This window comes from Puccinia triticina, chromosome 16A (assembly GCF_026914185.1).
Source record: "Puccinia triticina chromosome 16A, complete sequence".
In the NCBI taxonomy this organism is placed as follows: domain Eukaryota; kingdom Fungi; phylum Basidiomycota; class Pucciniomycetes; order Pucciniales; family Pucciniaceae; genus Puccinia; species Puccinia triticina.
Genome location: NC_070573.1, coordinates 4,566,643 through 4,593,402, shown reverse-complemented (window position 1 = coordinate 4,593,402; position 26,760 = coordinate 4,566,643). Strand labels below are relative to the sequence as shown.

The 26,760-nt window shown below is 47.0% G+C and overlaps 6 protein-coding genes across 6 annotated transcripts; 3 read left to right on the top strand and 3 right to left on the bottom strand.

Annotated features, from left to right (window-relative positions):
* Positions 1-3,045: 3,045 nt before the first annotated feature.
* Positions 3,046-4,202, top strand: PtA15_16A422 (uncharacterized protein; the record flags this gene model as incomplete). Its single annotated transcript, XM_053164111.1, has 5 exons — positions 3,046-3,138; positions 3,180-3,320; positions 3,399-3,524; positions 3,597-3,871; positions 3,965-4,202. The coding sequence occupies 5 exons, from the start codon at positions 3,046-3,048 to the stop codon at positions 4,200-4,202; spliced, it is 873 nt and encodes a 290-aa protein (XP_053028069.1).
* A 4,670-nt stretch (positions 4,203-8,872) lies between these two features.
* PtA15_16A421 (uncharacterized protein) lies at positions 8,873-11,285 on the bottom strand (the record flags this gene model as incomplete). Its single annotated transcript, XM_053164110.1, has 4 exons — positions 8,873-8,955; positions 9,049-9,157; positions 9,234-9,478; positions 11,105-11,285. 4 exons carry the CDS (start codon positions 11,283-11,285, stop codon positions 8,873-8,875), a joined length of 618 nt encoding a protein of 205 aa, XP_053028068.1.
* A 3,593-nt stretch (positions 11,286-14,878) lies between these two features.
* PtA15_16A420 (uncharacterized protein) lies at positions 14,879-16,596 on the bottom strand (the record flags this gene model as incomplete). The annotated part of the gene is made up of 8 exons (XM_053164109.1): positions 14,879-15,073; positions 15,166-15,292; positions 15,363-15,588; positions 15,687-15,801; positions 15,884-16,031; positions 16,111-16,149; positions 16,244-16,371; positions 16,435-16,596. 8 exons carry the CDS (start codon positions 16,594-16,596, stop codon positions 14,879-14,881), a joined length of 1,140 nt encoding a protein of 379 aa, XP_053028067.1.
* Positions 16,597-16,758: 162 nt separating this feature from the next.
* PtA15_16A419 (uncharacterized protein) lies at positions 16,759-17,439 on the top strand (the record flags this gene model as incomplete). The annotated part of the gene is made up of 2 exons (XM_053164107.1): positions 16,759-16,948; positions 17,003-17,439. 2 exons carry the CDS (start codon positions 16,759-16,761, stop codon positions 17,437-17,439), a joined length of 627 nt encoding a protein of 208 aa, XP_053028066.1.
* Positions 17,440-21,374: 3,935 nt separating this feature from the next.
* On the top strand, positions 21,375-23,758 carry PtA15_16A418 (uncharacterized protein; the record flags this gene model as incomplete). The annotated part of the gene is made up of 6 exons (XM_053164106.1): positions 21,375-22,126; positions 22,200-22,358; positions 22,436-22,500; positions 22,565-22,654; positions 22,721-22,754; positions 22,819-23,758. 6 exons carry the CDS (start codon positions 21,375-21,377, stop codon positions 23,756-23,758), a joined length of 2,040 nt encoding a protein of 679 aa, XP_053028065.1.
* A 574-nt stretch (positions 23,759-24,332) lies between these two features.
* PtA15_16A417 (uncharacterized protein) lies at positions 24,333-25,061 on the bottom strand (the record flags this gene model as incomplete). Its single annotated transcript, XM_053164105.1, has 2 exons — positions 24,333-24,566; positions 24,633-25,061. The coding sequence occupies 2 exons, from the start codon at positions 25,059-25,061 to the stop codon at positions 24,333-24,335; spliced, it is 663 nt and encodes a 220-aa protein (XP_053028064.1).
* Between the last annotated feature and the right edge of the window lie 1,699 nt (positions 25,062-26,760).

Below are 26,760 nucleotides of genomic sequence, written 5' to 3'. Positions count from 1 at the left end.
TACAACATTGCATGAGGTCCTGTGATACTTCCTCATAAATTATGACAGACTTCCCATTGACTTCTGAATAATTTATCAATCATTTCCTAATACACATCTAACTGACATCAGACCCAGAAAACCATAAAATTACAGTCAGGCACTCTCTGGAGAGTGCGTCAAATCCTCCCCTGGTGCTTGGCGGCGCGTTTTGTGTTAGGGGCTCTGAAATCCACACCGGTCAAATACCTCGACAAGTATTGGCCCTTCAGATGCATCAAAACAACCACTATAAACCGGATTACAAACTTTTACCTGACTAAGCTGACTAGGGTGACTCACAGGGCTACGGCAATAGAGCAGCAGATTCAAACTGAACTGTTGTGGACGGCCAGGACTTTCCCTAGCCCGGTCCACGCCTCCCTCAACCGGGAGGTACTCATGGCTGGCCTCGCGGAGAAAAGGCTCAAGGTGGTGAATTTTGTCAACGTTAGCAGGCCCCCATGGCGACCTGAAAGACATATGGAGCTCGTTGTTGACAGGGCCAGCAAGCAGGAGGCAAAACAATCAGTGGTATTGTTCCTTGAAACAATAAACCCCGCTTCTGACCTGGTTATCTTCACTGACGGCTCTGCTCACCCAGAGGAAGGGCTAGGAGCAGCGGTGGTCTCAATAGATGGAAGTCTGTCTGAACTTGCATTCTTAGGTCCGCCGGTGTGGAACTACTCAAAGGGGAGAATAGAGCTTGGAAGGGAAATGGATAACTACACTAGTACTGATGTAAGCTATGCCAAGGATGCAGATATAAGAGCTGCCTTCCTGACTAATGCTGAGGGGATGAGAGTAACACTAAGAAAAAGAAGAAAAGGTGTGGCTGATTTCTGCTTTATCTTAGGAGCTAGTACTATGAGCTTAACTACTGACTACTGAGGGTAAGAGGGTTGGAGCAATGGTTGAAGGGGAAAGCAATTGGCAATGATTCAATGGCAATGGGTTGATGAGATTGGGCACTATAATTTCTGTATCTAATAATCTGCATAAGGTACAAGTGAAGGGGGAAGGACAGTTCTTATATAAAGGAAGGATGAGCACAGACAATGAGGAGTTCTGGCTATGGGAATAAAGGAATGTACAAATGGGGAAGAGTGATGTGAACATAGTAACAGTTTGTAATGATGAGCAATGCTGAAAAGGGAATGCTGGTTATGGGAATAAAAGAATGTACTAATGGGGAAGAGTGATGAGAACATAGTAACAACTTGTAATGATGAGCACTACTGAAAGGGGTAAGCACAGATCCAATGATGTAATGTCTACAATAGGCATAGTACATAATGAGTAATGTATGTAAAGGTTTTAGTATGTGAGAATATATCTGTAAAAGGAATGTAATGAAATGATTCAAGTAAGTTACTAATGAAATGAGTATTGTAACTAATGAAGACTGTAGGTTTTCTGTAAGTCTTATATCCTCTATAACTACTGAACCATTGAAGATAAGGGGGTACTATGTATGAGTGACTATAGGTGAAATTTGGCGTAGAATCTGAATATGCAATAATAATGAGGTATTTGTGAAGGGTTTATGGGGAAATGGGTAATGTAATGATGAATATATGTAAAGGAAAGCAATAAAATACTACTTATGGTTTGGAATGGAGCACCACATCCTCCCCCAACTTATTGTCTGTCCCCAGGCAATGCACCAAAGGGAAAGGTGATCCAGAATGAGTTGAAGAGTGTTGAGTCCAAGAGTCCAAAGTCCAAAGTCCAGTGTTCCTCCTCCAAAAGGTGAAATCCAAAGTCCTGAGTAGTAGTCCAAATCCAGAGTCCAGGGTCCAAAGCCAAAGAGAAAGAATCCAGTATCCAAAGCCAAATAGAATCCAAGTATAATCCAAGTCCAGTGTATCTGAGTCCAAGGTATCCAAGTCCAATCCAAAGTCCAATAGTCCTATGTATCCAGAGTATCCATAGTCCAGTATCCAATCCAAAGAGTCCAGTATCCAAAAGAAGGTCCAATTATCAATGAGGGGTGAATGTTTAAGAAGATCAAACTCTGCTGAAGGCAATATCCTTGAGACAGACACATATTAGACTAATTTCCACTCTGAAGAATACAATAATTTTCCTGCCTAACTGAGGCCAATGGAAGAATGCAATGATTGATGATGAATGATGGGGTTGATAATTGTAGTTTCTGAAGGTTGTGAATGATTTGGGGTTGAATGGCTGAATTTCTGAGTATCTGAGTATATAATGTAGAGTTCTGTGAAGAGAATTTGAAGTCCAAGGAGGTTGATAAGCTGTCCAGAGAATGTTACTGATCCAATTGGGTGGTTTCTGAAAGTGTCCCAGCTGCTACTAGAAGTTCAACTAAGCTTTTAACAGACCTAGAAGAATCTAAAGGGATGTAGGAATTATCTGAAAGCCATATGCCTGCTTTACCAATATGTCTGACTAATCCTTTATGTTTATCATAAGTAACTAGATGGCACCTAGTGATGGTGTGACCCTTCTGAAAGCAATATAAACACTTATAGTTCTTCTGTATGGGAGTGGTTGAAGAGGGTTGATTTTCAGGAGTGGGGTTCATTGGGAAACTGACCATGATGGTGGAGAAGAATTATTTAGAAGAGTGAATGATTGATGATGATGATGATGATGGAGAAGAAATGATTGGTGTTTTTGGAAAGAATGAATGCTGTTTCCAAGAAAGAATGATTCAGGATGATGATGAATGAGTGAATGGATGGTGATTCAGGGGATGGTCCATAATTCTCCTCCTGATGGGGGGGAATGAATGATTGATGGTTCCTCCTCAATACTGGGCACTTTGGAATTCACCTTTTTGACGAAAAAGCCTTAATTTTGTCCAGATGGGGAATGGAACATGTGTCCATGCGCGTGTACTGTTGAGAGAGGGGTCCTGTTGTCTGAGCGGGGGCTCCAATCGGGAGGCGCGCGTGCAGAACGCAGAAAAAAAGGAGAGGAAAGGATCGACCTGTAACTTCGGAACGACTTCCACCTCAGGCGTCGGAAGAAACACGATGGAAACTGTCTGTAGTCATGTGGCTGAGGCAACGCCCCACCCCCACTCCAAACAACGTTCCAGCCATTGCCAATGGCGCCACCGCGCATGTGTATGGGACGGTCATCAGGGTACGTCCAGACTCTCACAAACAAATCCATGTGATGCTTAGGAGCCGACGGGGATTGCCTGGCAGACAAGAGTCCGCCAAAGAATCCGAGAAATCCTGCTCGAACACACCTTGGAGTCCTACAGTCGACTGCAGTCGGTGCACGGCCTGCCATTTGGACAATCACCGCTTCCGCTGGCCAAGGTACACAAATCTATCATTACCAAATCTTGGCTGATGATCGTAAGCTGACATACAAAGCACTAGACCTTCGTTCTACAGCAACCAGCGGCCTTTAGGAGGCAAAACCTCCCGCCGGGTCTCCCCAACAACCTCGAATCCATGGCGAGCCTGGTCACATTTTTGCGTGCCATGGTGAAGCACGAAAGAACGCACATGCGTAGCTTGGTAAGCCTATCCCTAACCCTCCAATCACCCCACCACAATTTGGGACTCAGCTGAATCTGTCCCCCGACCCAGCTTCTCTTCAACGTCCGGCAAGAGACTCGGGTCCGCGAGCTGGGTCTGGTGCCCAAGCTCTTTGACCTGGTTGTCCAAATCAATCGACAATTCAAACCACAAGCCGCCTTGCAAACGCCCGAAGAAATCCGCGCGGAACTGCATGATGGAGTCAGGGTAAGGATTGCGATGCTGCGCATCATTACAATCCACCATCTTGTGCACCGGGCGCCTGGAGATATGAGGTCACAATGGGACCTCATCGACGATCACCTCGAGGCAGTGCGGGAAAAACCGTATCTTGAAATGCAAGCCTAAGTCGCCTAATGAATATATTTCCATCCCAGAGGGACCTATCACAAGCTGACATGTTGTGGACCGACTGTCAGGCATGCGGTGCTTATTATCCGCAGAGACCGCGAGCTATTTCCCGGCAACATCATGTTTGATGATGTTCCAATTGAGTTGGTTCAGATCCCCAGCGCTCTTGAAACCGATATGGAGGCGCGGGTCATGGAGTCAGAACTGGGCCCAAATCCGACCCATGCACAGGTCAATGCAATTCTCGCGAGGGAGATCGCCCTTGCCTTTTCCGCCTCAAGGGTGGTTTTTCCTCTCATCCTCTAACTTCCGACTCTGACTTCCGACATTATTTTAGTTATTTATGTATCAAAACAAGAGCGAAAAATCAACCAAAACAAGTAGAACAAAACCAAAAAAAAAAAAAAAACACAAAATAGTACTAAACAACCTAAAAAAAGTATGATAATGCAATAAAAACATAAAAAATTGGCCCTGGTGGCCTGAATCTGCCTGCCTGACTTTGGTCAGGGTGCCTGTGAGCTGTCTGGACAAATGTGACCCGAAAACAATCGGATCGTGAGCGTGCTGAGCGAGCCAATATGGGTCGATCCAGCCCAAATCTGGGTTCCGGGAGCGGTGTTGGGTTGGCGAAATGGAAGTGGTTTGCCGGCGTGTGGACCGGTGGTTTGCCGCGTGAGGGGTCAAAATGACTGAGACCACCGATCTTGGGGGGAGCGGGCTGGACGGCAATTTGTCCTTGCCGTCAATCAACCCTTAAGTTTGCCTGGGGTTTGACTGGATGCGCATGGGCGGGGGGGGTCGCGCTGTTGACGGCCTTTTTGCCGGTTTACCGGAGGTCCCTTTTTGAACGGTCAAAGCGCGCTCAGGGGGGTCGGTCAATTTGACCACCGAACTTCCACACTTTTTGCCGGCTTCCCGCAACCGCCGTGTATCAAATATGACCAAATCCACCATTATGTAATTGACTGGTTTGAAAAAACCCATCATTTTTAAAACATGCTGGTCCTTCTTCTACCCCATTGTGGGATCCACTGGTGAAAAATTTCATTTTTGGCTAATTGACTGGTTTCTAATAGTTGATACCCCCTATTACTCCCCTTGAATGACAATGGCCCCTTTGTCATCATCAGGGCGTTCTACCCCTTGTCCACAAGTTTATGGTTAAAGTTAAGGCTGGAGTTGGCTTCACATCACCTACCACCTAGTACCCTCAGTTTTTTCATGGTGGATCTCTATAAGTGCAAATCCATAACTTGCCTCAAGAAAAAAATGACAGAATTAAAGGTGCCTACAGCATCACCACGGTCCGCGGGTGCTAAACCGGGTTGCTAAACCGGGTTGCTAAACCAAATATAGCACCCCAACCCACTTTTATCAATGCCACTGCGGGTGCCAAACACACATTGAATCTGCCAACTCACCTCTTGCAAGGGTGAAACACTGTGCTATGCGCTATTTTTCTCTATCTCCAAAAATGAAAACCAAGATAAAAGAATTTTATGAATATTTTTTGGGATTATTGCTCTTCCCACACCCAAGGAGCAAATCCGATTTTTCAGCTTCTGTTCACTGCACTTGGAAATCTTCAAATACATGAATTAAGAGAGATTTTAAGCATTAAGAAAGCTGCACCAAAAAAAGCGTTAAATCTCTCTTATTTCATGTATTTGAGGATTTCCAAGTGCAGTAAACAGAAGCTGAAAAATCGGATTTGCTCCTTGGGTGTGGGAAGAGCAATAATCCCAAAAAATATTCATAAAATTCTTTTATCTTGGTTTTCATTTTTGGAGATAGAGAAAAATAGCGCATAGCACAGTGTTTCACCCTTGCCTCTCGGGAGCTATCCTGTTTGCAAATTTGGAAACAGGATAGCACCCCACCTCTGCAAGCAATCAAAATGGCTCCATTGGTTCCAGTAACTCTCCAACTTGACCCACTTCTTCAAGACAAGGGATCAATCTTTAGTCCGCCAGCTCCAAACCACGTTCAAGTGTCCAAAAACCAACTACCTGGCAGCAAACAAACTAGAAGCCAGCAAACTGAGGAGGGTGGAAATAAACCTTCAGTGAGCAAAAAAACAACCTGAAAGCAAATAAGCTAATCAAGTTTGATATCAAGTTCAACCAGTTATGTGTACAGTGAGGGCATTCAACTTTGTCAAGCTTGGATCACTGTATTGGAGGATGTGGTTGTTGGTACTAATCAGGAAGGCATGACCTTCTGGGCACAAGTCAAGCAATGTTTCAAGAGGGACATCCGCAATTCTATTCAATCAGCCAGTAGTTTGAAGACTTGCTGGGCATTGTTGCAGAAAGTCATCCACAAGTTTCAAGGCTGTGTGAATCAAGTTGAGCAGTACAGTCAAAGTGGTGCTTCTGCCAATGATTGCTTGAACAGAGCTCTCCAACTATTCTCCAAAGACCAGAAGACCAGATTCAAGCATCTTGTTTGTCACAATATCCTTATAAAAGTCCCAAAATGGTGCGCTTATGTGGATGAAAACTCAAAGAAGGCACAAGAAGCTGGTAAGAATAAATGAGCATGAAGCCCTAGTAGTGAAGCACCAGAATTGACGACTGCATGCTCTGACACCTAACTTAGCTAATTCCCTCCTCGGGGGAGCAAAGCAATCTCCAAAGGAGGGACTTACGGGCTATGTTGACCCCGCAGGAGTAGAGAATTAGCACTTTTGGCAGAGACTTTTTCAAAATCAATCTGATGTCTTTGTTTCTGAACCTTTTTTCCTCTAATTTACATTTCTGGGATGGCTTAAGCTGTCCCCTTCTTTTATTTTTTTCTCATCCTCAACTCCTCTGGTTGAGCTGCAATCATAGTTGTAACATTATCAATTTCAGATTCTGTGCAGTGCAAAATGTGGAATGCACGATGAAGTGGACACTTGTCAGTGAAAAAAAAGGACTTCATGGGGTACCCAAGGCCCCAAAAAAATTTGTAAAATATGTACAAAGAAACTCCATGATGTTGTGCACATTTTGCTCCCCAAAAATTTTATTACCTGGTGACAAATGGCGCGTCCAGAGAGGATTGAAAAACATCATTTTTCTAATTCTCTTCTGCCACGGGGTCAACATAGCACATAATTCCCTCCTTTGGAGGGTCCCTGTGGGACCCCTCCAATAGAGGGACTTAGTTAAGTTAGCTCCAACACTGTCTCTGATTATGAAGCAAATGTGACCGATGTTTTGTATGTTGATCGTCCAATTGGCAGGAAGAAGGCCAAAAAACTCCAACAGCTTGCAGCGAAAGAAGAAGCGTGGAAAGATTGAATCTCATGTGCTCATGAGTCAGTGGTGTTGGAAGCAAAACGTCAGAACAATGTTTTTGATATTGAAGCTCATGCGTTGAAGACAATGGCCCATGTTGAAGCTAGGACTTGTCTGTGGCAACCAAAAGAACAAAAAAGAGAATGAGCTCCGTGGCTCGAGAGAGGGAAGGGCAGTGAGGATGAATCTCTCACCGGATGCGGCTCAGTTTGGGGTGCGGAAAAAGATGGAGGAGAACCAATGGTTTGATTCACATGTAACTAGCACAGTATAAGTAGAACTAGAGTACAAGGCGGCTACACCGCTGCACTCCCAGGTACTTCATGGCCCTGGTAACCAGCCATCTGTATGTATCACCCCAGCCCCCTCTGAAATGTTGTAACAGTAAATGTGGAGTCCCCATTTAATGAACCAGTGGAACAAATTCACTGAGATTTTTAATTAATATGTTTCTGGATAGCTGGGTCCAATGGATAAAGTTGCCTCTGTTCAAGATGAATTTGTGACAAGTTTTTTATGTTCACATGATTTCTTAGAAGTGCATGTCAGTTATCAGGCACAAGTTCTAAGATAAATGCCAACCATGCAACAAACAAGCTGTTAGTAATTAAAAAAAATTGACTTGGTGAATATTGGCCTTTACATAAGAATAAGGCATTGTATCATCTTGGCTTGGAAATAAAACTCAAATCCACCATCCACATCAAGTCTTGCATAAAATATTATTCAAAGAATCAGCCATTGCCTTTCTGTTGGACCTGATACTGCGCAGAAATGAAGCAAGCTGCACTTCTCTACTCCTGGTAAAAGAAAGAGTGTGCCCACCTCCCTTCTCCCCTCACTTTTGGCAAGAATCTATGGTGCAGCCAATCATGGCAAGCACCAGCCAGAATGGATTGGAGGGGAATGAGCAGGCAGCAGCAAGTTCCCCCTTTCTATGAATGCAGGAAGTGGAATTGGTGTCTGCTGTGATCCATTTGGCAGGGGGACAAGTACAAAGTCATGTGTCATGCCTTCAAAGACAGCCCTTGCTGTATTAGATTCATGTGACATAAGTGACTGGCATTCAGACAGAGTTGCAAGCTCACCGCTTCAGGCTGTCTCCCTCTGTGACCATCAGAGCATCATTACAATTCAGGACAATCACACTGCTTCTAGCTAATATCACCGGTCCAAAAACAGAGGCAATGCCAATGTGTGCACATTGCCTTTGCTTTGGGACCAGTGTATCATGAAAAATACTTGCTTGGGAGCAAAGTTAATAACTAAAAAACAATTAGCCAGGGCCAAACATTCTCAACAAAGCCACCATGTGTATGGCTTTAGCATGGACAACTGAGATTTGATCATTGTATGGGATACTGGCCAGTTTTGTAGAAATATCCCCCTTTAAAAACAATCAAATTTCATGGAGAGTAATGAGGGCATCAGCAGACTCAACAATCTCCCCATTGTTGAAGCGTCTGGGCTATAATTGGTGACACTCTGTTGGCAGCTGGGTCAGCATCCTTGGCCGCGGCCCTCTGGTATGCGAGCAAACAAGGCATACAATCAAATGTACTTACAGCACCAACCCGTGGTCAGCTTTGCCAGGGGTCAAGGCAGCCTTTTTGAGATCAAGCAGGCTTAGTGGTTGAGGATGCGGACTGAAAACGCGGTGCCACAGCAATATGAAGAAAAAAGTTACATTTACCATAGCATCTCCAAAGCCTCCAGTCTTGGCTTGCAGCTCTTGTTTGCCTTCTTCAACACCCCATCCAGCAGCATCATTCCTGTTGTTATTGTTATAGAAGCAGGAGATAGTATCAATTTGGCCAGTCAATTCCAGTTGAGAGAGCTCAAGTGGGGTAAAAAGAGGCGCTGACTATTTTCCAGTTGTGCTCTGGCGATCGGGATGCTCATCACGTCCTTTACCATGATCACAGCGGGGACCGCGGCCTCTGGCCCCACGTCTTTCACGCACACCACCACGACCTGTGTTTTAGGGAGGGATGATCTCACAGCATTCAGCAGAGGAACTCAGGTATGGCATGTGAGTCGAGGCACTAACGCTCGGCTCGGTCATCGCGTCCTTGCTTGGTTTATCCGGTAGGGTTGGGGCCGATGACTTCAGCATCAGCGCCGACAGGTTGGCGGCCGTAAACCTTGCGCGACGCGTCGCGGGACGGGTAATCAGGTCCCGCTTTGCCTGCTGTCCAGGAATGGCCTTCTTGGGTTGAGGGCAAACCGCGACGGGGGTTTTCGTTGATTTGACGGCGGCTGATCGGGTGGCACCCCTTTCGTTGTCTGAATCACCTGAAGAAAATCGGACGCACGGGGAAATCATGAGAGAATCAGGGATCGGCAGCTCGCACAGAAGTTTAATGAGGGACAACTTACCACCGCTTGAGCGAGCAAAAGGGCTGGAACTGATTATAGACGTTGAGGTGGGGAGCAGGAGTGAGGGGAGAAGAAAGCTTGCGCTGCTTACCTGAAAAGGTCAAGTTCAACCAACCGCTGCTGTTTGCGTATGTATGTACATAGCCGAGTGAAACAATAGGGTCAAATCAAATTTTTCCTGAAGCGTTCTGTTGCAATTCCGACCCCGACTCATGACTACAAGCCCCCCAATGTGATACAAGAGGCGCAGGAAGCGTTGTCATGTAAGTTATATATCTCTTCGTGTCCCGTGGTACGCACCCTCGAAACCAGTGTTCGTCGCCAGTTGAAAAAGCAAATGGAATCCAGGGCCGAGACGACCCACGCCTCCTGATGTCAGGTTACTGAGCCCGATGCCATAAATGGGTGTCGTATTTCTGAAGTAGGAGGGGCTCGTTTCATCCTTCCCATAGCGCATCAAGCGCAAACAGACCCGCGAAGCGTCTTGTGAGCGTTTGTCACCCGATCCAGCAAGGAATAACCCCTATTTCGAGGAAAATACATTCCATGTCAGCTTTAGAGTCAACACAGCTGACCTAAAGTATGCCTCTTTTCTACTTATTACATATGAAATTACTTCATATCTTTTTCATCTTAAGAGATATCATTGTTTTGACTTCATTTTCTGTTTCCTCATGCAATTTTAACCCTAGTTACAGCTTATCAATTCTTTGTAACTATACTCCTTCCCTGAGTTCTTGAGTTGTGGCGCGCATGCGCAGTTGTGACGTGTCAGCGCTACCAGGCGCGCCAAACCACATGTACATATGTAATTACATAAGCAAACTGTGAAAATTTTCGAAGTCAGGATCCCCCTTGCCTGAGGAGGATCTACAGACTTCAGCACACCAGAACCACACCCCAGATAACCCAGGATCACCACCAAAGAGATTACCACGCTCCCAGTATACCTACCGTCACAGGCGCCTAGGATATTGACAGTAAGTAAACTCTTTCACTGAACCTTGATTATCCAGAGTGAAACTCTGTTGCTCTTGACTGTTCCTCCATTTTTTATACTCTTTCAATCTTAAAAGATCAAAAGGTTATCTCTGGTTAAGACCTATAAAACCAGAGCAGAGTAGTAACCCTACTTCTGAATCCCACCAACGTTTCCTTGTTGTGAGTGGAGGCTGTTGCACTCTTTCTTGGCCTTGCACAGCTGGCATCCAACTTTTCCAGGTTGAGAATAGCCCAGATCAATTTATAAAGACTTAAAGTCTAGGCCTGATCTTCTCTATCTCTCTCTTTCTCTTTCTCTTCCTCCTTCTCAGTTTGTATTTCTTTATCCCAAGAAATCCAAGCTATTCCCCCTCTCTTTTCTTGTGTCCTGCTGTCACATAAGAGACACAGGCTCACATTCCACGACGCCGAAGGAATTGAATAGGGTTCGTTTATCAGCATCAAGTTTCCCTGGGCGTTGGAGCTGCCCCAGTAACGTTAGGTTTCAAGGGGCGTGGAGGTCAGGACCCCCGACAAGGAGTTGCAGCGCGTTTCACTCACGTTGGATGGCGGCTACTGCTTTGGGTGTCCCGACCGGATCGACCCGGGGCAACCAATTGTTGGTTGTCAATCCTTTAACTACTGACTCATTCGGGTTGAAGCGCCCTGGTTCCTCCGGAAAGTCGAGAGCGTCGAGAGAGCACGCGATGGAGAGGCCCAGGAGGGTTCTCGCGGGCTGCATCCAACTTGAAGGTGGTTGTTGGATTGGGCTGGCTGTTGTGAGGGAAAGGGATCTTCGCCTATGATGAGGCAAAGCTCAGGGGACAACAACATAAGCCCACCGACTGTCCCCCCAATTGCGCTTGAACGGGAGTCCAGTGTCAAGGTCAACCAGGCAGCGCCCACGCTTCGCCCAGGAGATGAAACGTTTGAATACATGTCTTCTTGTGCATCACGTCCGAAAGGGGAGGTGCCCCTTGTCGCGTAGAATGACCAGATTTGTATTTTTGCAATTGGTTGGATGGGTTTTGAAGGGAACATATATACCCAGCCCCTTGGCTTGATTTTCCGGACGGCGTCTCCAGCTCCCCTGTTGCGCTTGCACAGATTGAGTGGCCATCATCCCTTCCCCTCCGCCTTTGCATTTGCAATAGGCCCAAAGTCAAAAAATACACTGCCCTGTCGCGTTTGCGCAGGTTTTTCAACAAGCCGTGTTCCTTTGCAATTGCAAGTGGCCTGAGGTGAATGTTTTACTCAATTGCACGCTCTGCGTCTTTCAATTGCGCGTTCTGCGTCTTATTTGCCCCCCTCCTGCCCTTGCGATTGCGACAGGCACGAGGGGGTTGAATCCTGCCCCTTTTCATGCCTGCTTCAGGCATTGGGGGGTAAGTCCGAGGCATTTATGTTCGGGGACTTTAAATTGATTTTCTTGCGGTATTAAGCGTAATATGCTGATACCTGAGAAAATTGGAGGTTGGACAGGAGTTCCAATTTTCCATGTGGGGTTGGGGGCTAATTTTTTAGCCCCTTTTTAATAAATTGCAGGGGAAACCCTTGATCCCAATTTCCACAAAAGTGTGGATTTAATATACTTAGATTCAAGAAGAAATTTCAACTGATAATTTTAATGAAAATATTTTTTGGTGTGGTTTTAAACTCATGCCCTGGAGTACCCTGTCATTGGCTTAAATTCCTTTGAAAGTGCATTATTGCCGCATATGTAGGAACCTATCTGCAGGGGTTATCATTCTGAAATCTCCATTTAGTTGTTGTATTGTAGCCAAATGGAGGTACAATAAAAGATTTGAGAACACAGTTCATATATATCTGTGTAATACTCTTCAATTTTCCTTGTATTGAACATAAAATTGTTAATCATGTGTTTTCTCAAATCAGTTTCACTGCTTAGTTGTTGTTTTTCTATGATAAGTTCATTTTCTCTTTCAAATTGAATAAATACTTTTGTGTAAAAAATGGTTGAAACAGGCCAGGTGACTTTGGAAAATCATCAGTCACATTAAAGATGGTGGAAGTTCAAAATCCTTTGGGTGGAGTTTGCAGCACTGCAAACCCTACCCAATCCCAGTAGGTATTAGCCTGTCCCATCAAGGAGGGTACGGGTTGCCAGAAGCCTTGGCTACACTTCCAGGTGCGCTGTAACCCTGCAACATGTACCAGGGCTTAACAGATATATCCTGTCCCTTCCCGGTGGGTTCGGGTCACAGGACAGCCCTAAAACGGCCGGGTATCCCGCGAGTTCCAGCCAAGGTGCAGATCTACCCTAAAAGCAACTTTGGATGATCGTCCAAATTCACCTGGCCTTGATTTGGCCTCCCTGACAAAGTACAAACTCCGTTTTGATTCAAAAGGAGGTATGACCTTCATTTGGACCTCCATCAAATGGAGGTTGTACACCCATCAAATGGAGGTTGTACACCCATCAAATTAGTTTGTACACCCATTGGTTGGAAGTACAACCATCTTTTCATCAGACATTGCATTCACATCCAAGTTTTGACTACGCACACGCCAAAAAGCGTAGACAGTTGTGTACACCATTATTTCTTGGCGGGCAGGGACACATACGCCCAGATACCCAGTCCTTGGTCCCGTACGCCTGCATAATTGGCGTACAGGACTGGGGACACCAATTCCCCACAGTCCAGCTCTCCAATCTCCAAGAGGAATACATACCTCTCGGCAAGATTTACTTTGACCAGCTTGCCGAGAGGAATACACTCAAAGAGAGGGACTTTGAACAGCTCGCTGCGAGGAATAAAAAACTCTTGGCAAGATGGATTTGTACCAGCTCGCCGAGAAGAATACATCCATCTTGGCGAGCTGGGCTTTGACCAGCTCGCCCAGAAGAATACCCTTGGTGATCTGGTTTACAAATTCAGCTCTCCAGGAGGTATGTATTCTTCCTGGCGAGCTGGTACAAATCCATTTTGCCTAGAGATATGTATTTCTCCCAGCAAGCTGGAATTTGAACAGCTCTCCGGGGGCAATTGGCTGGGGTTTCTTGGCGTACTTTTCCCTGCACGCCAAAAAACAATTGCATACACACCTGTGTCTGCCTTTTTGGCATGCATGTAGTAAAAATTTGGTGTGCACTTAGCATGACCCAAAAGAAAAATAAAAGAGAAAAGGAGGTTTAAAACTCTATTCCAACTTCCCTTCCATGAGGGGGAGTGGAGTTCTGACTCACAAGAAGCTGCAAGACCCACATTCAAAATTTTAGATGCGCCAAGTCAGTGTAAGCAACCTCCTGGGAGCCAGAATCCTAATTCTAGTGAGATTTTATGTAAGGCCACAAATAATTACACATCTTATTGTAAACTGCACACCTTTGGGTTTTTTCAAGGTAGAAGGTAGGAAGAAGCATATATGATCTTTTTAGGTTCAAAGTTGAGAATATATAAGAAACATATACAAAAAAGTTTCAGCATTATTTGCTCTGTTTACAGCTGTTGCTATATATATATTTCAGCATGGCAATGTGCACTCATTGCCTTCTTTTTTTGGGCGGTGATTTGTATTGGTCTGTCAGACTGAAGGGATGTTGTACATAAGACCATCTTTGGCATGTGTCAAAGTATGGATTTACCCAAGGACCCGTGTTAAGAGCGCTCACAAATTCCTGATTTCCCTGTTCAGATTCAAAGGCGGAAATAGAGCACTGCCTCAGGGAGGTGGCAGGTGGAAGGGCAGATGTAGGCGGACAATTCTGTCTCCTCAGATTTTCAATACCTTTTACCAGAGTCAAAATATAAACAGTTGACTTTTTTTTGAAAATTTTCCCCAGCCAAATGGGATTTCTGCTGCCTACTGTTTTGCGAGGTAGGGCATAAGTCCCTCCTTCAGAGGGTCGCTTCGCGACAGCACTTGCACGCCTCCAATCAAGGGACTTAGAAGTTCGGCAAAATGCGGGGCAGTGCAAATGATGAGGGAGGTCCGAGGAGCAGCAGCGGAGCGACCTTCAGCTGGTGCAGAAGCGGGGTGGAGTTGTGTGCTGCGCAGCGGCGCGCATGTGCTTTGTGGGGCTTGATGCGGAGTGCTCCACAATGTGGACAGAAAGGGGCATGCCCTGATTATTTATTGTGTAAAATAATCACACTGCCAAACACGGCCTTGGTTATTCAAGAGGCTGGATGCAATGGGATATAGGTTTACAAGAATGCAAAACAGATTGAGGATGATTTTACAAGCTGTGCACACATAGAGGGAATCCAAAACAACCAAAACGTACATACAACAGGGATAAGGGATGTGGTAGAGAAAGGTACGATGCGAGCGGACAGGGTGGGCAAGGGCAACCTAGTAAGACATATCTGCTCAGTCGTGTTGGAGGACAAGCTGTTGGTTTTGGGGGCCGGTTTGTAGGAGTAGGTTGGCCTCAGATCGGCTCTGATCACCCAGCCAATCCATCACGTTCTCCCAGCAATCCTCGTCGATCTGCATATGTGCACCAAAGCAGGTACCGTAGTGAATCTTACCCGCTTCGTCAAGGACCTTTAACCCGATATAGTCCTGGGAATTCCAGTGAATAAGAAGCTCTTTAGTTCTGTAGGTCGGGGCACATGCGCTCATTAATGAAACATCGGATAGGCGGCTTCACTCACCTCTTGGTAAATTGGCAAGTCTTGTAGTGCTATCGGGATCGGATCAAGGATATCTGGCAGAGTGGACTCGGTGGCATTTGGGATTGTAAAGTACGCCGAGGTGGGAGGAATCACCAGGGTGTCGGCCCTGTATCATGAATCAGACAGACCCAGAGTAAGTCAAGATGTCCGGGGTGACTCAGGGTTGAGAGACTGACGTGAATCGGAACATGACAAAGCTCTCGAGTGATTGGAAGTTCTGTTTGTAAGTCTCGTTCCGTGGCTGGTACTTGACTCCATCCTCTGGCTCGCCGATCGGAAGGCTCCCACTATCAGCTGGTTGGGTATCGTTCCACCGTTCGTTGTTGATATCTCTCAGGAACTCGTTGTGTTTCATGTAAGGCGCCAGATTGGATTGGTCTCGAAAATACTGGGCAGGTATCACTAGATGTTTTTTTATTCGGTGGTTGATTAGGCTTAGGGTTAACGGTCAACCTCGGGTGGCCTGGTTTGATTGAGCAAGAAGAGATAGGAAGCGTTACCATTTTGTTGGGCATAGGGTCCATAAACAGTCCCGCTTTCGATCAGCTTGTGTAAGACATGACAGCCAAGGTCGAATAAGCTGGTACAAGGTGCTGTGCCAGACACGCCCATGTGCTTGATAGACACGAAGAGGATAAGAGTAAGGGAGGCATTTCGAATGAGAGTTTCCGAGTCAGAGCTTTTGTTGAAGACTGACTTGAGATCCAAGGGTGATCAAGTTTCGGACTTTGGGCCGGTTACAGCGTTGGGTATACGCTCTCATCAGTTGGCCGCCTTGCGAGAGACCAATGGCATCGAACCCGAGTGAGAGTTCATCGATTTGAGAGAGTTGATCGCAGACGGAGCTACGATAGATTGAAAATCAAAGTCAAGTCAAGTCAGTCGGTTTGATTTGTTGGAGGTTGGAAGGTCAACCTGACATACGCGACTTGTTCATTGGCTGATCCAAACCACGTTGCGCGGCTGATGAATTTTTACGGTAAATGATGAAGAGGTTTGTATGAACACGGCGTGCCAGCAGATATGTATTCGTGTGAATATGTTTGAGGGCACTGACCGATCCTGTGCGTCCGAGTCGGCTAATCTGATCTTATAAACCGTCGTGCCAGGGTACCGTAAATCGATCTTTTGAGCTAAACGATCCAAGCCTGGATTCGCGTATGAGTCGCTGAGCCCATGCCAGATCTGAATGGGAGACGAAGCGAGATGAGTTTCGGTTCAGAAGAAAATTGAAACACAATAACTGACGACGACAGGAATGCGAGCAGGGCTTCGATTGGAGACCGGGTTGAGGTCGCTGGGTGGCCAGATTCTGGAGATGATGACTGAGTGGGCGCAGGCGGCTGGTGTGATGGTGAGGATGGGGATGAGGGCTGATAGCAGTCGAGCGGGTGCCAGTTGGAGTTTCATCGTGTGATGTATGGTCGGAGTGAACTGTTTGGCGGATGTCCTAGGAAGGAAAAGGAAGAATGCAAGTCGGGAAAAGAAAAACAAGAAAAGAAAGAGCAGAAGTCTATAAAGACACCACTCTCACCCCCCACAGCAAAAAACTTTTTTATTCACCAGCGCAACATGAACAACACCTCACAGCACCAAGAACCACTCCAGACCACCTCCGACTACCCAGCATGCTCATCGAAACGACAGCTATTCGCATCCAAAGCACTCAACCTGTCATCAAAACTACTCACCAAATCAGCAAACTATCTCAGCTCGAAAGACTTGGACTCACTCGCAAACCCACTCAACAGAGTCAACGGAAGCATCGCCCCCCAGCCAGCACCACCACCACCAACCAACCCTCGGCGGAGTGCAGACCATCGCAGACACTCCAAGCAGCGCTCGAGCGAATTGTGGCAGGAATGGGACAAGGATACCTGCAACTGGAACATGATCGTCGGGGGAAACGCCAAAAGGGCCTCAATCCAATCAGCCGCCTCCCAGCAGCGACCGCTCACTCAAAGTCCACCCGTCAACTCGTCTAATCCGGGCTACCTCTCCTACTTTCATCCCCAGAACTGGCAGAGAAAGAACAAGGAATCTCCCTACAACGAAGACCATCTCGTCTGTTTCCCAGGTGTAAGCACCCTCTTGAGTCATCTGCCCCCAATCAAAAAGCTCCAACTTACGCCAATCCTTACCCCCCCCCTTTTTTTGCACAGTTTGTTGCGCTGGGATCCCCTTCACACTCTCGTGCGGGCGACATCGAGCTATTCATATCGATACACGCCTTCAGGGCTAGGTCAACACTAGATCAGATGAATCGATCCCAACGACTTGTCCACTCGATGATCTGCAAGATGACTGGCTTACCTCTGTTGTGACCCGGTAGGAGGCACAGGGCTTAGACTCACCTAGACCCCTTTCCTGCTTATGTCATCACATGTATATATAGTGTTTCCCTCTACATATACATGTAATGCATTCATTCCTCTCGTGAACCACTTCGGGTTCCATTAGGTTATGAGCCCTCATATCTCCGCTGAAAAAGCAAGCTCATGAGTATCTATCTTCATTTCACTATCTCATTTCAACTACAGACTCATCAATCCATCACAGTTACTTGACTGCCAACTATATCGGCGCACTTTTCTCTTCTTTCTCTCTCTATCGCTTTGTCATCTCCGAATCGATCGATCAAAATCTTGAAAGTCCTCTGTTTTCATCTCGCCAATTAAGCTACACAAGGACTAGCTATCCAAGTGTATATCTTGACTCAGGACGCTGAGCTCAAGGGCTGAACGGTGTTTTTATATTCATTGACTTGTGGCCGACTTCATCGGCAAATCTTCAAATCGTGTTTCTTTTCTCCTCCATATCCTATCCGTCATCAAATCAAAACAATCATATCCCTTTTCTCTCCGCTTCCTCTATCCAAACATCCCGAAAATAACCTTCTCTGAATATCGATCAACTCTCACTATCTATTAAACCTTCTTTTTTCTCTCTTTCTTTGTCATCTATCCATTTTTTCCCCTTCCCTTCTATCATTCCGCCCAATCGCTTCCTCTCCCTACACAAATACTTCCTTTTTTCCACCTATCCCAACCAATCCTCTCCATCAGTTTCTTCTCTATCCCCTACCTGTCTTCCCTCCTGAATTCATCCGCCGAGCTACCAAGATGGACCAAAATGCCCAGCAACCAGACAACGTAGAAATTGGCGGAGGACAGTTGCCTTTACATCGCCTACCTGTTGCTGTCAACCTTGCGGATGATCGCAACGCTGCAGGCATTATATCAGCTGTGAATAGTCAAATCCGTGATGAAGATCGCCTGCGCCCGGATGGCTCAAACTTTACAGCCTGGGGGGAGTTTGTTGAAGAAAAGCTCCGTGATGCAATCAACGACCCGGACTATCTCATGTATCAATCGACCAGTGCACTACATGAAAGGATTGCCCGATCTCTTCTCCTCTCCTCCGTTGATCATTCACTCAGGCGTTCTCTGCAACGTTTCCCTTTTGCAGCTGGAATGTTTAGCGACCTCCGAGCAAGGTTCAATGTAGTTAGTCGAGCGGCGCAACTCAACGCTTTCCGCTGTCTTCTCCGTTTCAATATCGGTGATCATCCGACCACTGCCACAATCGCCCCTGCAATTGATGATGAGCTGGATGAACTTCGGCGCCTCAACATCACCCTCACCAGAAACGAGTTGGCTGGTCTAATCCTTCAGAACAGCCTTGGAACCGAACCGGAAGTGATGGAGGAAGTGGATCGGCGAGTGGAGGTGGCCTTATCTCGTTCTCGGACCGGGACTGTGGACGACTTCGACACAATCATTCGGACCATCGGCATCGTGAGGAACAACCTTTGACATCGGACGGAGGCTCGCAGACCGGATCAACCAATGGCGCCAGCGACACCGCTGGCGATGCGTACCAATGCGCCGTTGGCTCCGCAGGTTCAACAACCTCAGTTTCACAACCAGCAAGTTCCCGAGGGTCTTGACAACGTGGATGTCGCGGCGACGCGCGCTGGGGTATGCTTTCATTGCAGGTCCCCTGATCATGTAGTCCGGAACTGTCCGCTTCAACAACAGGCTAGAAACCATCGTGAGGAACAACCTTCGACATCGGACGGAGGCTCGCAGACCGGATCAACCAATGGCGCCAGCGACACCGCTGGCGATGCGTACCAATGCGCTGTTGGCTCCGCAGGTTCAACAACCTCAGTTTCACAACCAGCAAGTTCCCGAGGGTCTTGACAACGTGGAGGTCGCGGCGACGCGCGCTGGGGTATGCTTTCATTGCAGGTCCCCTGATCATGTAGTCCGGAACTGTCCGCTTCAACAACAGGCTAGAAACCCCGGCAGACCACCTTTCCCTCCTTGCCCCTACAATCGGTATCCAGTGCCCCAACAACCGGGTTTTCAACCTTTCTACCCAATCATTGCGCCTGCCGGATCGACTGGGACATACCCGAATGTGCTGTACCCACCGGCGCAACAACAATCGACTCAACAAGCCAACGTCCGGATGGGTGGAACTGATCGCACCCGTGGCGACTCCTATCGCCCCCAGTATCGCCTCCAGCGTGTCGACACACAACAAGCAACTCAACATACCTCGAGTCGACCCAACCAAGCCAATGCAAGGATGGCGGAGGCAGCGGTGGGCAGATACGTTATCCAAAATTCCGCATTTTTGGTTTGTAAATTTGAATTTTGCACAAAAAGGTTCAAGTTCTCAGCAAGATTTAAAGATCAGGGCTTTGTAACACTATTATCTTGAATCTCAACAAAAAAAATCCCATGTTTCTTGAGTAATTTTCTTCTAATCATTGATTACACGACAGATTTTCAGTTATCTGTAACTAAGTTACAGATAACTGAAAATCTCTTGCGTAATCAATGATTAGGAGAAAATTAATCTATAAAAATGTGATATTTTTGGCACAAATTGAAGATAATGGTGTTACAAAGCCCTGATCTTTAAATCTTGCTGATAACTTGAACCTTTGTGTGCAAAATTCAAATTTACAAACCAAAAATGCGGAATTTTGGATAACGTATCTGCCCACCGCTGGCGGAGGCGGCTAACCCGGATGCAGGCTCTAGCGAGGGCCCGCGCATCGTGGAGTTGGGCGATCTAACCAACGATCTTGCCAACCTGCATTTTGGGCAGATCGATGTTGACATGGCTGAGGGTGCGCCGATAGTGGATTCAGGTGCGTCTCACCACCTATGTGGTGACATGCGCTTCTTTTTCAACTTCCGCTTATTCCCGTCCCCTATCCCTCTGAAAGTAGCCACCAAAGGCAGCCCAGCCTTTATCACCGGCCAGGGTGATCTCCATTTCAACGGAGTTGATAACCAGCGTGTTACGATCAATGGTGTGCTTTACTGTAAGCTAGCGAGAACCATCTTGATCTCCCTCGCAGCGATCAGGAAAGCTAACTCGTTCTTTACGTACGACGTAGAAAGAGATGCCTATGAGATTTTTAATCCGAGCGGCCAAAAGCTTTTTATATGCCTTTTTGTCCCACGACAGAACAAGTGGATTTTTTCCCGCCCTATCGAAAACCCTCTTTTTGCTCCTCCCAGTGTGTTGAAGATTCCTAGAGTTGTTCCTCCATCATTTCCCAGTTTTTGCCCAATGACAACCACGGAGCGTTTGCATCTTAAACCAGCGTTCCTTATACCGCTAGATGTACCCCCTAAAGACCCTTTCTGCGGTAAAGAACTAACAACAAATGAGAAGTCACTGATGTATTGGCACCGCCTATTCGGCCATGCCAGTCTGCGCAAGATCAGGCGGATGTGCAAATACGGACTGATGCAGGGCTTAGACTCACCTAGACCCCTTTCCTGCTTATGTCATCACATGTATATATAGTGTTTCCCTCTACATATACATGTAATGCATTCATTCCTCTCGTGAACCACTTCGGGTTCCATTAACCTCCGCTAGCCTCCACCTCTGGCTCGACTCTGATCGAATCCAGTGCTGAGAATACTGCAGCCTTGATGGAGCAGGAATTAACCGGGTGCGATGAAGAACATGACGAGAAGATGCGCAAGTTCGAGCCCCTTCTACCCTCAACCATTCAATCCAACCCAACCCATCAATCTCGACCATCCCTGACATCTGCCCGTGAAGCTGGAGCATCCCTTCAACCTCTCGATACCCAGCTTGCCTCTCAGCCCGCCCAGATCATCTGTACCGCACCCACACCCATCAAGCCTAACATGCCCACCCCGCTACCTCATCCTGCCACCAACAAGGCACTCTCTCGCAACTCATCCACCTCATCCACAGACTCTTATCGTCGCATGCTCCAAAACGAACCCAGTCTTCTCAAGCACCCCCACGAACTCTTGGATACCAGAATGGGACACTTGATGGAAAAATTCAGCATTGAAAAAGAGGATCTACATACCTTGCATTTCAATTTGAAGGAGCGACTCCACAGCTTCTTTTCGCAAAAGTCCGAGAGCACAAAGGTGCGGCTCAAGCTGTTCGGCATCTGTAGCTCGACAGCTACCGCGGGATCGATCGCCAAACCCCTCTTCCGATCCCGAACCGAGGCGCCCACCCTCCTGGCGCCCGAACTGGATCGAGACGAATTTATCATCAACAACGGGCGACCGTTATTAACTCAAGTCATAACCACCAAACCAGGCGGAGTCTGGTCAGATAAGCTCGTGCTGCCCTGGCAGACGATCGAGACGCATCTGCGAGTCCATCAGATGCAGCAAAAGGCTAACTCTGCACACAACTCATCCTCTCAATCCCCCGATACCGGAATCACTAGGCTCAGAATCGAGGCTGAATTGATCAGAGACGAGTCTAACGATTCATTCCCCAGAGGGCCTGAGCCGATGGCTTCCGATCCTTCGAAAAAAGACATCCAGTTGCGCAAGTTATCTGTTGGAAAGTCGTCGTTGGTCATGGAACTCGATGTGATCCCTGCCCTGGCCGAAAGTGTCCATGTGATTTCGTGAGTGTTCCACCTCAATCCACGCTCTGTTTAATTGTGTAAACTTACTCAGTCATGCTCGAAAAAAACGAAGAGACATCGATGATACCATTAAACATACGAATGTCTTAGGGGGCCTCAAAGCCGTCTTCAAAAACGTCTTCTTGGCTGGCTTCGATCAGGTTTCGATTCCTGGGATGGCAGAGTGGTACCAATCCCTCCAAGAGTTGGGTTGTTGGATGCACTACATCAGGTGAGCAAATCCCAGCATCATCTATGCTTTATTCGCTTAGCTTACGCATGCTCAAATCGATGATTTTTTTCCGACAGTAATTCACCCATGGAGTTATGGTACTGTATCGAAGGCTTCTTGGCTGCTAATGGATTCCCTCGCGGTAAGTTGACAGGTCCCATAGCTGACAATTCAGTGACTGACTGTTTTCTGCTTCTTTCTTTCAGGATCTATCAGCTTGAAGGAATATGCTCGCGGTGCCACTTCGATTCTTTCAGGCATGTGGGAATCCGCTGGGGCTCGTAAACGTGCTCGAGGTGAGGCATTGGATCCTTCAGCTTGGGTTTGATTTGACATTGATGATGTCATTTCTCTCTTTTCAGTCGAATCGATCATCAATCGATTTCCCAATTCCAAGTGAGTTTCAGCAGAGCTTGTCTTCTCCATTTCGGCCAATCTCATGATCCATTTTTCATTATAGGTTTATCTGTGTGGGCGATAGTGGGGAACAAGACCTGGAGATGTACGTGAGCTTAGCCCAAGCTCACCCCGGCAGAATCATGTCGATATATATCCGTGATGTGACGACACCAGTGATATTAGGCAAGGACATATCAATAGATCAGCTTTCAACTGCTGACCGGCCATTATCTGATTGGGAGGATCTCATGATGAGACCGCCTACTCAGATTAAAGCAAATATCCTGTCGCCCTCGCGATCGAGCAGTCCGTCTAGACAGTCGTTTGCCATGCCTGTCAACCTTCCCGAGAACAATCCCCTCCGGAGCAAGTCTGTCGATGTTTTATCCAACTCCAACAATATCGTTGCAGGACCTTCGAAGAAACGGAACAGTCATAGACCCATTGCGCCGCCCAAGCCTCTCCACCTAAGCAGTAAACCGGCCGGTTCGCGGGCAGTAGCCGATATTAGCAAGAGGATGTCTCACGTCGAACAATCCTTAAATCAGACCCATGCACATCTGTGTGATCCATCCATCAAAAGCTCCAGATCGGCATCAATTGACATCACACCATCATCATCACGAGAAAGCCACATCGGCTTCGACAAAGAGTATGCCTCGTCGATGGCACCCACCTGTACTACTAAATCGAGTTATCAACCCACGCCTTCGTCGGCGGATGATATCAAGACCCAATCGCTCCTCGACGGGTTCAGAAACCGCATCAAGGAGGCCGAGTTGGACCTCAACCAGCTCCAGTTCATCCCTCCGACCCAGCAGACCAACCTGGCTGACTCTCATCATCATCATCGCCAGCCTTCCTACGACCGGTCGGGCGACCAAGACCGCCAAAAATTCCAAGTCTCTTTCCCTAATACCAAGTTGAAGCTCTTCCGCAGCGGATTCGATGAGTGTGTGGCCGAGTCGATCCGCGATGTTAAGAAAGTTTTGAACAAGTAACCAGGCTTTGCTCAGCACGTCTTTCTCTCTCTTTGGGATCATTTATCATTATCTGTTTGTATATTTATGTGCAACAGTCAATAGAATATGTGTTTAGTCGTTCATAGATCTCATCATACCCCCGTGTCACACGTAATCCCTATTTACGCCCTGTAAACAGTTTCTGTCTTAACTCTCCTCACGTCCTTTGTTCAAGATTGTATCACAGATGAAGCATATATTTCTTGTTTCATCCAATCCAAGTTCTTGGTTCATTTTCTCCGTCTCTCTCTCAGCATGAACAGTAGCTCAATTTAATGAACCCCTCCAGAGTCCCAAGCAAAGCTGAATCATCCGGGTTTGTAAGAGTATGCCATAAATAGCAAGCAGTGACCAAGCTCCACCAAAGATGGTGCTGAGTTTCCAAAGAAATAGTTGTCCGAAAATTGAAAAGCAAAAAGTAAAATAAAGGAATAATGAAATTGAATATGTTACAAGGTGCTCCAATCGTCCAATTAAGTGGAGTGTTCGGTAACCCGCAGACGCCCAGAAAAATAACAGCGGAAAGAAGAGGAGAATGGAAGACAGAAGCCGATTAGTAGCCTCCGCCGAATCCTCCGCCGAATCCTCCACCGAATCCACCGCCACCTCCGAATCCACCTCCAAATCCACCTCCGCCTCCTCCACCGAATCCTCCTCCAAATCCTCCACCCATGCCATAGCCTCCACCCATGCCGTAACCTCCACCCATGCCGTACCCTCCACCAAGGCCGTAGCCTCCACCGAGGCCATATCCGCCGCCAAGACCTCCTCCCAATCCATAGCCCATCTGGAGAATGAAACAATTCACGATTAGCTTTGATTAGGCGTCAAGAGACCACAAAGAAAAACTTACGCCTCCTCCATAGCCACCGCCTAGTCCACCACCGTAACCTAATCCACCGCCGAGTAGAGATGAGCCGCTACCGTACCCGGAGCCGTAATTGTTCATCCCGTTCATGCCGTAGCCGTTGGCACCGTAGCCGTTAGCGCCTCCAGAGCCATAGGCGTTGAGTGCGCCTCCAGATGACTGAGTGGATGTGCCGGATGACTGTTGGAATGAGTTCGAGCTCGATTGGCCGCCGTTGGATGCCAGGCCGCCGTTGTAGCCGCTGTTGTATCCGTTCATTCCGTACCCATTGGCGCCGACTTGCGAATTACCAAATTGGCCTCCGTTGTTGTAACTCGAGAGTCCGCCGAGTTGGGGGGTCGGGGCGGCGCGGGTTAGGGATGTTATGCTCAGGGCTGCTACTGTGATCATCGTCGAGAGCTGTGTTGAGAACATTATGGAGGGCAGTATTATTGGAAAGCGAAAGGATGAGAAGGTTTTTTTTGGTTCTTCGATGTCTGGATGAAAATGGGATGTGGAATGGTCTGAGTGAAAGCGGAAAAAGATGTATTCAGGTGACCGAAAGAACTATTATAATTAAACGAGTAAATAGACGGGATGTTGAGGGAGTCCGGCTCAAGAAATGGAAGTGAGTTACTTGTGGGGTGACTGAAGGAGAATCCCCAAAAGTGCGCACAGGGGATTGGTCTTTATACCCGACACTCCAAAGCAAGATAGAGAGAGGGCTCGTCAAACTCCAAGAGCATCGCTCCATTCAACACTGATGTTTGACCGGACTGACGGTCGCTTAGTAGGTTCTTAGTCTGGCGATTTTCGTCCGGTCATATCTGCAAGTTCAGTCGACAGTTAGCATATCATCATTGGTTGCCATTTCCTTGATTTTAAACGGCTCCAGGCCCGTGGCCAAGCTAATCACTGGTTTATCACGGACCAACTGCGTCTGTAGATAGATCTAACTTAGCTAATTCCCTCCTCGGGGGAGCGAAGCGACCTCCGAAGGAGGGACTTACGCGCTATGTCGACCCCGCGGCAGTAGAGAATTAGGCATTTTGGTGGGGACTTTTTTAAAACCAATCTCCCACATGAGTTTCTGAACCTTTTTTTTTCTAATTTACATTTCTGGGATGGCTTAAGCTGTCCCCTTCTTTCTACTATTTTTTCTCATCCTCAACTCCTCTGGTTGAGCTGCAATCATAGTTGTAACATTATCAATTTCAGATTCTGTACAGTGCAAAATGTGGAATGCACAATGAAGTGGACACTTATCAGTCACAAAAAAGGATTTCATGGGGCACCCAAGGCCCCAAAAAATTTGTAAAATATGTACAAAGAAACTCCATGATATTGTGCACATTTTGCTCACCCAAAGTTTTATTGCCTGGTGACAAATGGCGCGTCCAGAGAGGATTGAAAAAGATCATTTTTCTAATTCTCTACTGCCATGGGGTCGACATAGTGCATAAGTCCCTCCTTTGGAGGGTCCCTGCGGGACGGCGTCCCCCCTCCAATAGAGGGACTTAGTTAAGTTAGAGATAGATGGACGCCTGACGACGAATCATGATAGACAATTAGAATGTATTTTACAAGCGGTGAGTGGCCGTAACCAACCCTACAGTCCGGTTTGGCCCGAAGTTCTGGCCAACCCCGAGCTTAGCAAAGTCTCCCAGTGAGGCAGCCCCGCAGGGTCTCTGTCTCACAGAGGACGGGAGGTCGCACTTTAGTGCGAGGCGCTTCGCGCCGCGCCCTTGTCCCTTTTTTTCTTCGGCTAAAAGCCAAAGGACAGCAGAGCTGGCCGGGCCAGCTCCACTGGAGCTGGCGCGCTGGCTGGCGCTGGATGAGCTGGCATATATTGTATTGGTGTATCCAATACATACCAATACAATGTATTGCTGTATCCAATGCGTATCGGATACGTATCCAATACATACCTGTACAGTGTACTAAAAAAACCTTCCAATATGTATCCGATACATACCGATACATATCCAATACATACCAATACGTATCGGATACATACCGATACGTATCCAATACAATGTACTATACACCTTACCACATTTTTTTTTTTAAAAAAAACTGCCCTAACCCCTAACCCCTAGCCCCTAATTTAAAAAAAACTGCCCTAACCCCTAAC